Source organism: Lipophrys pholis (genome assembly GCF_963383615.2).
Source record: "Lipophrys pholis genome assembly, chromosome: 12".
Classification (NCBI taxonomy): Eukaryota; Metazoa; Chordata; class Actinopteri; order Blenniiformes; family Blenniidae; genus Lipophrys; species Lipophrys pholis.
The window spans coordinates 19,894,686-19,906,759 of NC_137641.1; the positions used below are offsets into that span (position 1 = coordinate 19,894,686).

At 39.5% G+C, this 12,074-nt stretch overlaps 1 protein-coding gene across 1 annotated transcript in view; it reads left to right on the forward strand.

Moving 5' to 3' along the window:
• Window positions 1–12,074, forward strand: part of nnt (nicotinamide nucleotide transhydrogenase) — a 37,878-nt gene that overhangs the window by 6,045 nt on the left and 19,759 nt on the right. Inside the window, exons 3-11 of the mRNA XM_080476350.1 lie at window positions 458–687; window positions 1,304–1,521; window positions 1,977–2,064; window positions 2,207–2,295; window positions 3,327–3,514; window positions 3,968–4,101; window positions 4,183–4,374; window positions 5,066–5,219; window positions 7,482–7,643. Coding sequence (XP_080332476.1) covers window positions 458–687; window positions 1,304–1,521; window positions 1,977–2,064; window positions 2,207–2,295; window positions 3,327–3,514; window positions 3,968–4,101; window positions 4,183–4,374; window positions 5,066–5,219; window positions 7,482–7,643 — 1,455 coding nt within the window. The remainder of the gene's footprint in view (window positions 1–457; window positions 688–1,303; window positions 1,522–1,976; window positions 2,065–2,206; window positions 2,296–3,326; window positions 3,515–3,967; window positions 4,102–4,182; window positions 4,375–5,065; window positions 5,220–7,481; window positions 7,644–12,074) is intronic.

Sequence of the window (12,074 nt, forward strand, 5' to 3'; positions counted from 1 at the left end):
GTGAAAAGCCTTTTGAGTGCAGGATGAGCCATCTGATATTGACACAGCGTAACAAGGAGAAAAGGAGAGAATTTGATGTGAAATTGAAAATGTTTTCATTGACTTTTGTTTTGCGAGGAACACAAATCAATATTTAGCCTGCAGACACTACATACAAACTAGGAAAAGGAATTATTAAATTCATGCTGCTTTCCCCCCCCTTTTATACATTTTTTTTTTTTTAAATAATGGCAATTAATAAGAAAAAGGTGGAGGGTAAAACTATAAATGTTGCTATTAAACCAAATTTTAGAACCTTTTTAAGATTATAAACGGAGCTTTTTCACACAAACCGTTACAGACCATAAATGTAGACTTGCACAATATAATTTAAAGCCTCTAACTAGCACATGATAAGCAACAACAGAGTCTGTGAACCAACGGACTAGATCAATCCTGTCACTTGTTTCTTCTCCAGGTATTCCATACAAGCAACTCACAGTCGGCGTTCCCAAAGAAATCTTCCAGAATGAACGTCGTGTGGCGCTGTCTCCCGCCGGCGTCCAGGCTCTCATCAAACAGGGCTTCAATGTGGTCGTGGAGTCGGGGGCCGGAGAGTTTTCCAAGTTTCCCGATGAGCAGTACACTCAGGCCGGGGCAACGATCAAAGACATAAAAGATGTCTTGGCATCTGACGTGTTGGTTAAGGTAAGTTCGAGGGAGGAGGGGGCACTTTAGACGTTTGGATGAAACCTTGCAGCAGTTAAAATGTCAGAAATACGTCATTATTGGAGGCACTAGTTCAGAAGAAATAATGAGGGATAATTGAAGGAAAGAATAAATGTTTTCAAAGCTATGTCTGCTTTTAATTGGTATAAGAAGACAAATTGAGCATCGGAAACTTTTCCCAAAGCAAAATTATTGTCATGGACTCTTATTTTTTGTATATATATTTGAACAGGTGTTGATTGATCAGAAACCTCATTGCGGGATGTGGAAACCGAAAAGCATTCGTAGTGAAAGGTTTGCTTGTCGTTTTAGATTTCAGGGATTGGTAAGAAAATGGAGATTAAAACAAGGGAGAAACCAAAGAATTCTAAAACATCCACAAAAAATGTTTCTGCTTCAGCAGAAGCTTTGAAGCACTGTTAAGAAAAGTGTTATACTTGACATAACCAAAGTGATGTTCATATCTTTTGATCACATTTCAACATGACTTTAGACAAAGAAAAGAGTTTCCCAGATGTTTATACAATATTTTAAAACCAATTTCCTAGTTGAGGTAAACTTTTACGTCACTGAAATGGATTGTCTGTTCTTCCAGGTCCGTGCGCCCACTTTCAACCCCGCGTTGGGAGCCCACGAGGCAGACATGATGAAGGACGCAGCTACTTTAATCAGCTTCATCTATCCAGCTCAGAACCCCGAGCTGATAGACATGCTGTCCCAGAAGAAGGCCACCGTCGTGGCTATGGACCAGGTGCCTCGAGTCACCATCGCTCAGGGCTATGATGCCCTCAGCTCCATGGCAAACATTGCGGGGTACGTTCACCATGGGTTGAAGCCTTCATCATGACTTACATTTTTAAGTGTAGTTCGGGTGCTACAAAGTTCATGTTTTTATCGCACCTTGCATGCCGGCCCCATAGTCAATGCTGTGTGTGTGCATATGCGCTTTTCAGGTGTTGAAATGCTCCATTCAAATAAATACAGTTTCTTTCAAAATAAAGATCCATCACATGTGAAACACCTCATTATCTGTTTTTAACTTTCCCTTAAATAGTTGCAGTTTATTAACACTTTCCTTAAAGCTCTCCCTTCATGTCGGCTTTCAACATTTACATGTCATCTGTCCTTTCAAAACAAGATTTCTTTTTTTTTTTTTTAACAGAAAATAGTGGGGCCACAATTTCTGAAACTTCAAAATGAAAGACAGCATCGGCCATTAATGGCGTTCCTTCACACACATGTATTTATATTTATTGTTGTCGTTGCAGGTATAAGGCAGTCGTGCTGGCCGCTAACAGTTTCGGACGGTTTTTCACTGGACAAATCACAGCAGCTGGAAAAGTGCCACCTGCAAAGGTGTGTATTTGTGTGTGTTCATGGTGTTGGCTTTTTTTTTTTTTTTTTTTTTTTTTTTTTATGCTGAAGATGGTTAATCTTTGTATATATCTTTGTTTGTTAAAATTTTTATTGTTACCTGTCTGAACTATTCTGCGAATAGGTGTTGATCATTGGAGGAGGTGTAGCTGGGTTGGCAGCAGCCGGCAGTGCTCGTTCCATGGGAGCCATCGTCAGAGGATTTGATACCAGGTTCGTCTCCAAGGTCGTTTTAGAGAATCAGCAATAACGTTATAACCTAAAATTGTGTTGGTCCACCCTAATCTGTCCACTAAACCCCGGGAGATGGAGGAGCAGTAGATCTTCGAAGTTGTGAAAGCTGTGACTTGGGGCCAAACGCATTAATAAGCTTTGGCCTCAATAAACCCATTTCCCCGTAGGTTCACTACAGACTGGAAAATCCTCATTTAAAAAAAAGCTGCAGTTTTGGAGATGCGCTGCTAAAAGTTCACTTACTATTTAATATATCCCACATTTAAAAATAAAAGTTAATCGATGCATTTCACTTATACTGTCATATTGTTATGGCTGTATGAGAACATTGTATGTGCACACACATACAGGTTCAGATGAAATAAGCAAGGATTGTTGACTTGTTGGGTGCTGTGGCTACAGTGTGATTCTCTGCGTCTTAATGGAAGCAATAACATTGTTATGAATGGAATGAACAGAACCACTCTTGGTTACATGCTTTGCTTCTCATTTAACCTTAAATTTTGGTGGATTCAAAAATATATTTTAGAAATACCCGGACGTGAGGTCTGTACCATCCCCTTCAGGTAATTTACAGCCGAAGACTTTCCACTTCGTAATCCAGGTTTAATTATTATAAATGTTTATGAAAAATAAAAACATGCTCTGTATCTGTATTGTGAATGTCATAAAATTGAGAGAAATGTTGAAGAAATTAAGAGCCTAAAAGTGAATCGCAAAGGTCATTTACATACAACAGGAAAAGTTTGAATTTGATTATGTGTGCTAATCAGTACTTCTTGGCAATAGATTTTATTCTACTGGAAGGCAAATTATGCAAAATGCGTATCATGCATTTGTGGGATGAGCAGCAGAGCCGAGTATGTGAGTTTGGAAAATTGAGTTAAATCTTTCCTTCCAGAGCCAAACAGCTTGACTTTAGTGGAGTATCTGATGTTCATTCTGAGATATCTTGAACATGAAACTTTAAAGTGTGCTCTGACCTTTTAGTTTTCGGTCTCTTCTCCTAGAGCTGCAGCTCTGGAGCAGTTCAAGTCTCTGGGTGCGGAGCCGCTGGAGGTGGACTTTAAAGAATCTGGTGAGGGCCAGGGAGGCTACGCCAAGGAAATGTCGAAGGAGTTCATCGAGGCAGAGATGAAGCTGTTTGCCAAACAGTGTCTGGAAGTGGACATCGTCATCACCACTGCACTCATCCCCGGTACGCACGGTGACACTGTCGCATGCTCTGCAGATACAGACTGGACAATGAGAACATGAAGGACACTTTTGGAGAATAGTGCCAACAAAAGTCAAAGTTTTGGAAAAAAATCTGTTCATGACTATGTACAAACTGAGACTTGTCCTCTGGGAAGAAAGGCAGACAAGTGATTATAAAAAAATTACTTGATCAAAGTGTATTTTCACATTATTTGCAGCAGCATCACATTTATGATATTACCGTTGGATTCAAGGAATTTGTGGATAGTTTTGTGAATGTGAGCCTCCTATAACTCATGAAGACTCTCACTGCAAACTTTTCTGCAATAATTAATTCTATTGAATTTGCTTTGTAGCCAAACTTTACTTAATTGGGCATAAAAGAGATTTAGGGTTGTTTTTTCTAGTGTCTTAATAAGGCCTCTATATGTGTCTTTCCATTTGAACCTTGCAGGTAGGCGGGCACCGATCCTAATCACGAAGCCCATGGTGGAAAGCATGAAGGATGGGTCAGTGGTGGTGGACTTGGCTGCTGAGGCCGGGGGAAATATTGAAACCACAATTCCCGGAGAGCTGTCAGTACACAAGGTCGGTGTACACGCTATTCAAAACATATTCTCGCCTCCACTGCAGCTGGTTGATTTTGACAGATTTTCTTTACTTTTGTAGGGAGTGACCCATATTGGCTTCACAGACCTGCCCAGTCGTTTACCAACACAGTCCAGCACTCTGTACTCCAACAACATCACAAAGCTGATGCGGGCAATCAGCCCAGACAAGGAGAACTTCTTCCTGGACGTCAAGGATGTGTTCGACTATGGGACCATGGATCATGTCGTCAGAGGATCAGTTGTCATGCAGGTACGAGGACTTTGTCACATGAAGTTGAACAAACATGCTTACACAGCTGGTTGCAGAGGCGAGCTTTCACACAGATTCCATGTCTCATATAGTATCCACAGCACGAGAGCTCATTCTCAAAGTTGTAGATCCCTGCTCCAGTCACCAGATGGCACCCTAAAGACACCGTATGCTTAAGTCGGTCTCTCCTCTGTATTCTTCACCAACATTTCTGAATAGTAATCACACACACCTGCACCTGTTCTTCTTTTTTATTTCTATTAATTATAATGATATATATATATATATATGTGCAATAGTGCTGAGGTCTGTAATCATAGATCCCAGAAATCATTTTGATGGCTTTAAAGTTGATAAAGTTAGTTGACAGTCAGATGAAAATTGGACACTTTGTCGACTCTAAAGCAAACACAGATAACTATCCATCCTTTTTGTTTTCAAAATTTCTTTCTGCATTAGGCAGCGCTTGGCCACACATTAATATCTGAGCAAATCAGAGGTTGGAGATTCAGTTCTCAGTGTTTCTAGGAGGCAGTCAAGAAGGATAAGCTTTTCTTTAAAAAGAAAAAAAAGTGAGCACACAAATACAAGTTGCTTTCTTACTTAAGCGACTCCAACTTATCATACACAGGAAGAGACGCTAATCTAAATTTGTCTTTCTTTCTTTTTTCTTGCCACTCGTCACTTTTAGGATGGAAAGAACCTGTTTCCCGCTCCTCAGCCCAACAACGTGCCCGTAGCCGCTCCACCCAAATCCAAGTCTGTCAAGGACCTGCAGGCAGAAAAGGCTTCACAAGTCTCCCCTTTCAGGGCCACACTCACCACTGCTGGCGCGTACACTGGAGGTCAGTTGTTTGGCATTCAGTAAAGGAGAAGAGCCATTATAAATATGATTTATCTGGGAGACGCTGAATCAGTTGTCAAAGCAGTAGCTGTCATCGTTCGGTGTTAAAGGTGGCTGAGGTCTGCCATAAGGTGAAGGATGGCTTTCCAGGTCGCGACAGGAATGTGCACAAGAGGCAAGAAGTGACAGAGGGCATATTACAAGCACACACATACACAGGCACCCTGTTAGTGTCAGGAAGTGTGCATTGTAAAAACAGTGTCCTGCTGAGTGTTTGTTTGAAGTAGCACCAGAGTGAGGTGGTTCTCATGGTGCTCTGTAAGTGCACCACATGTAGTTAATGTGGTTCACACATTGTTCGGGCGCTTGGGTAGTTTCCTACTTAACGCCACCACACTAAAGCTTCAAGAAGTGAGAACACACTGAGGGCTGGTTATTACCTTATTAGTCCAACAAAGTAACCCAGCCGTTTTTTTTTTCTTTTCTTTTCTTCTTCTTTTTTTTTTTTTAATAATTTCAAGTTAGCTGTTATGCATGGACAATTGATTTCACAGCCAATCACTAAAAAATGTTGGTGTGTTTCTCCCAAATGTAACTAGACAATTAGCTCTTCAGCTAATAAGTAGACCTGTTTGTTGAAGTAACAGGAAATTAGTCCAACTTGGGTGGTCAGATGCCCACCGTGTCAGTTAAATTTGCTTAGAGTTGGAAGAACATGCAGATTTCAGAAGTCGCTTGTAGTACTCCCACTGATAAGAGTTCAGGAAGGAGAAGAAAAACCTCTCATTTGACAGCTTTTTATAGTTATGTGGTTCACTCAATCGTCTTTATGTGTCTGTTTCTTACTAAAAATGTTTCGTACCTCAAGGGGGTTTCAGTTCGGAACATCTTCAGTGGATGTTTTTTCTTTATTTGCCGAGTTGCCTCCAAAAAACTTGTTTTAACAGCATGTGACATATGACTCGTACGGCTGATTTGATTTTGACACTGCAACTTGTTAAAAATAATCTGTGTTCAGTGAGTGCGTCAGCCCAGTTAAACTTCTCTAATTATTGAGGAGTTTTGGTTTTGAGAAGTATGGATGCCAAAGCCTGTCTTCATGACGGGGAAGTAATAAACTTGTTAACTTGATTTACTTGTTTTCAACTAAAATATTATATTATAGTCACTTGAAATATTCTTTTTATATTATAATTTCCTTGACCATTACCTGGAATACTGAGAAAATGCTGCTGGATAGCCATTGATCGGCCAAACTTTAGGAGAAAATATCATTTGCAGCTCTATTTCTTTTTGGTGGAAAAAATATTTTGAGGCTAAAATGTTACACTGCTTTTTTTGGCAGTAGCTTTTACCAGAAGGATACAAAGTTTGATTTAATGGTTCACAGCTGTTCTACAGGTATGAGAAGCAAAAATAAAAGAGTGATGTTTTCGTAACTTGGCTCCTTCGCTGTATTCATTTGCTCCACTGGCTGCAGGTTAGTAGCACTACAGGTATTAGTGCAGTGTCCTTCAAAGGACAGAAAAGGACAGTCCAAGCTACAGATGCTGGAAATTAAATGCTGCAGTGACTGAAATCATAAAATCCATCTCTGTGTGTTGCTTCCCAAGTGCTTAGAAGCAGAAATGGATTTAGCCCTGAAGCTAGCTCAGGCTTGAGACCTGGCAGGGAGGATAAAGTGTCCCCTGTGTCTCCTGGCCTCGGTCTGGAAGGTGAAGCAGGGGCTTTTCGGGAAGGGGTGGTCTTCCTCTCTAGTCTCGAAGCTGATGCTACTTTGAAATACAGGACTTGGTTCATTCATAGATGAACTGCAGCATTTATTTTTCCACTAACTGCAGCCGAAACTGTACATATACTGACATTTTTGCATCCCTTCAGTCTGTGCTGATCCCTGGCTTCTCTCAAGAGTAGAGCAGCCAATTGCTCACTCTCTCAGACACACACTAAAGCAATAATGTCTGTATAACTGTGTAGATCTCAGTCACGTTATGTTCAGCTGGAGAGCCGCTGCCTCACGTCGTCGACTCTGAATGTGCTCTAATGATGCTGTCTGGTGTTAAAAGTGTACTAAGCGCACAGGATTTATTAAAAATGGAAATATTTTAGATGTTTTTTAGAATGTGTTTTAGTAGGTGAGAACATTTATCACATATAAAAGCCAACAAGTCTATAAAGACTGGCTTTCTTTGTAAAAAAGCATTTCTAGCAGTAGTAGAAGCTCTTACACAATATTTCAAACATGTATGTGTGTGTTTATCAGGAGCGGCTACTCTGCTGGGCCTGGGCCTGTGTGCCCCAAATGCAGCCTTCACTCAGATTGTCACCACCTTCGGTCTGGCCGGCATCGTGGGATACCACACCGTGTGGGGAGTCACTCCTGCCCTGCACTCTCCTCTCATGTCCGTCACCAACGCCATCTCAGGTCAGTGTTTCTCACCGTCTTTTATTGGAAGGTGTTTCTTTATTTTGACATTTTACATTACTCGGGTCAGATCTTTCTACCAAGAGAGAGTCACTAATTGTTCTGGTGAATGTGAGTGTCTGTGTGATCCTCTAACTAACCTTGAAAGCATGTTTTTCTGCTGTTGGAGGAACCCAGAGTACCTGCAGAAAACCCAATGCACTCACAGGAAGAACATGCAAGCTCCACCTAGAATGCCCCTCAGCCTGGACTCAAACATGGACTGTTCTCGCTGTGAGGTGAAAGTGCTAAGCATGACATCACTTTGCAGAATAGGACCAATATGTCACAAAACACGCAATTAAATCCGCAATTTGACCATCACTTCATTAATTTATTTTTTGTTGTCTAGATCTCTAGTGGATGATAAAGCAATTATTTGGTTAATTCTTAATGTAATAAAGTTGATAATGTAATAAAATAGTAAAATATTTTTTTACAATCTTTATTCAATAAATTGATATGTCGACTATCCCATCTACTATGCATATAAGAATTGCAGCTCTGTTTATGTATTTTTACATTATTGGCAAAAACACTTTGACAGGATATTTCTCTCATTTTGTAAAGTCTTACATTAATCAAATCTATCTATCTATCTATTCCTCTAATGGCAATTGATGGTATGGGCTATATTACAGTTAAAACGCCCAAAATTATTACATCATTGTCTATTATTACATTATTGGTTGAAATAAGGTCAAACATTCAAGCAAGGTGGTCTGAAGCTGTCAGACATTATCATTTGTCCAAACTTCTCCCACCTTTAATTTAATTTTCCCCCAGAATAGAAAACACAGCAGGCTTGAAACTTACACCACAAAAACAAAGCATCAAATACAGATGTAGTCCTGCAGCGGATCTATTCAAAGAAAACCATAAGAACCTGAGCGTGTCACGTGTCAGTCCAGCAGGCGTCTGCAGTCTCATTGCTGCTCTGTTGCCATCGAGTCCAAATAAAAGTTTTAAAGATAGTGTCCTTATTGTTGGCTGCTGCTTAACACAGAGGGGTTAAGAGGTTAGAGGTGTAAATGCATGTGTGTGTTCTCCTGGCTTTGATCAGTCTGGAGCCCCCACACTGGGGTAGGAAGTAACACACCGTCGGTGATCTTTCAGGGTCAGGGGATTGCTTTGCTCATTTAGCCGGACACACAGCCAGGCGTCAGAGCTCAGCGGCAGAGTCCAGCAGTGCAACAACTAAGAGACAGTTTTCACTTCAAGACTTTAAAAGAGGGACAAAGATGGAAAGCGGGACTTACATCTTCACATCCTATTTCTTTAAATTGACCCTTTTCACTTTAAAAGATATAATTGTCATTATTAAAAAATAAGAGGTTTCCTTCTTTATTTTATTCTCTTGGCTCCTTCTGTGTCTGCCATCTGAATGTCTTCATCTCCTCTTCCATCCCAGTCCAGGTATTTTCCCCTTCACATTTGGCATGGCCTCATTACCTTATTTTTTTTTTTCATTCCTGTCACTGACTGACTGCGGTTCTGGAAACAGCGAGACCAGCAGAATTCAGTTGTTGTTATGCCAGGCATCGTAAAGACACATGCACACACAGACATTAGGGAATGGTATTGGAATTCAGCGTTTCAATGAGGGATGCTTATATTCTTCATGGGGCGATTATAGAGTTACATCCAGTAGCGGCTATATGAATGGAGGAGTCATCCTAAATACCTCAGACACAGGTTTCACATCCAGTAGCTCATATCTGGTGTCTGGGAAGAAGGTTTTTATCTACTTGAGAGCCCCCCTGTGGCCTGGTACCTAATGTTTGAGACGGAGACACGCCCCCGGGACGGTCGCCCACCCACAATATACTACATCTGTGGATGTGTCACGTTTGGGGTTCGGGTTTGTCCTATTAGCTTTCATTCTGGCTGACTTGTTCACACTTGTGGCACCCTTGCTTTTGATCTCTACATTTATGGTGTAATGATGCCCGTTTTATTTTCTGTACTCTTTTGTCTGGAAAAATACTAATGTTTATCTTTATTTTGCTCCCTTGTCAATGACCAGTGTGAAATTTAAGTTGTGAACAAGACATACTTTGTTCAAGTATTAAACTGGGTTTTACCATTAAATGTATTTATTTTCTCATAAACCAATTAGTTTTTGTTTTTGTTTTTTAATTCAAGTATATTCTCTAAAATGAACTTGCTGATTGGAAGCTGAACTTGAATTCTTTTTGGATATTAGTTGTGTACAGTAGTACTTCATGCCCAATAAGTATCTCAGCAGCAAGCTGCTGTTTCATTCCTGGTATTTGTATTTTTCATTCAGTTAAAACACTTCAAATTCAAACTGTAAACAAAAAGATTTTACTTTGGGAAACCCCAGACTTGAAAAAGAATAATTTCAATGAAAACATTTGCATTAAATCCCCAGTAAAGGCTGATAAGGATAGACTGACAGCACACAAAGGCCAAATACAAAAACATAATGAAAAGGCATCAAGTTAGAAGTCATTGCCATTGTTAACACCATGACAAAAACAACTTTTTTTTATTTTTTAAATAGGGAGGGCATCTGGTAACAATGTCAAACTATGAACATAGATTTTGTTTTTGTTTGGCTGAGAGGTTTTGTTTCCATCAGTAGCGATGTAGCCAAAAACGACATAAGACCACTGTGATATTGAGTTAGAATATTATTATTTTTTGATTTGACTGGTAGCTGTTGTGGTTTAGATTAGGTTCAGTGGGGACATACTTTAAATCTGATTATAACTACCGTGAATTGAGTTTTTTAACCGTTGTTGTTGTTGCCTGGCACCCCTGCTGCTTCTTTGAGTGGCTCAATACTCCTCAATCCACAAATTCTGTAAACAATCACAAATAGACAAATGCAAAAAAAACAGACTTATACAACTTCCACAGGGCATGGCTTCAGTTTACAGTGAAAATATACCGTTTATGTTGGAGTGAAAAATGTTAAATTACAGTTCATTGGTGGATGCGATGTTTCCTTCCCTATATTATTATTCAAGCAGTGAATTAATATCTTTACATTTTCAATTTGTCATGCTCCATTTTTGTTTTTACTATTTTAGCAAAAAAGGCCCAAACATCAAATATACAGCATCTCGAAATAAATCAAAAACATTTAAAATCAAAGATGTTCTATTCAGCTGGATGTCAAATTAATATTTAAGATTTTTAAATGCTCTCAAGTTTATCGAAAATATGCCTTTTCTGTAAAAAATAACTGAAGAAAAAATTATTTTGATTGAAATTTACATAATTGGTCAAACGAAGAATGATGATAGGTAACTTTCAAGAATGTAAGTTGGTCATAATAAAATTCATTAAAAAGATAATATTTAGTAAGTTTAAAACTAAATTGCAAAGTGATTCACATCAAAGCACAATCGCAACAGATGCTGCAAATACAATTTAAATCAATAGAATTACGTTCTGAATATGTGCAATCCTTAAAAAAAAATCACATTTAAAAAGAAGGTTTTTCAAAGCAGATTTAAAACAAGACTGGGTTAGCCAGATATTCTCTGGCATGTCATTCTGGAGCAACGGGGCCCCGACAGAAAAGGATGAGTAGTTCTTGATTTTAATCTTCTTCTGGGGATCATTTCCAGAGCCAGAGGACCTCAGGCTACGTTAGAGGTCATACGGAGTGAAACGCTCGGGTACATTGCTGAGTGCTTCACACCGCATGCCTTCGAACCGGGGCCGGTCCCATTCTTCCATTAAAAGTAATAACAATAATGATATATCTGTACAATCAGTAGCAGTCGACAGTTCAGTAAAGCTGAATTTGGTATAATGTGCTGTTTGAGTTCTATTAATGTTGTCTGGAAGTTGAATGAACTGTATTTTTGCTTACGTCTCATTTGGATGAACCGGATTGTAGGAGGTTACAGCATTTTAATCTCGCGGTCATAAATGACAATCTCGAGGTTTTTGAGTTGAAGACTTATACAGACCTTGGAAATTCTATGTAGCGAAAGAAAACAAGGTTCATGTTTGATATATTGGCTAAAATTAGGATGATCTTCAAAAATAATACCTACACTTGTGGTGAAGTGAGTGATGAAGATGGTTGTTTGTCGGGAACTGTTGCAGTGTTGAATCTGGACCAATTGAAATGACTCCTGATTAAACTGTATTGAATTGTAGAAAGTTAGTGATTTAAAGCCAGACCTGAATGTCATTGAGGCAAGCACATAGAGAAGTTGTGTGAGTGTGTGAGTGTGTGTGTGTGTGTTCTTTGTTCCAGCAGGATGTCAACTGCATATCAAAATGAGTCACAGTCATAGGGTTTCCCAATGTAACCAAGCGACAGTTGTGCACACTTGAATTTGACCTATATTTTTGTAACAGGAGTTGTGAAATGATGTTTGGTAGCAGTGGAACTTTGTATCAAAG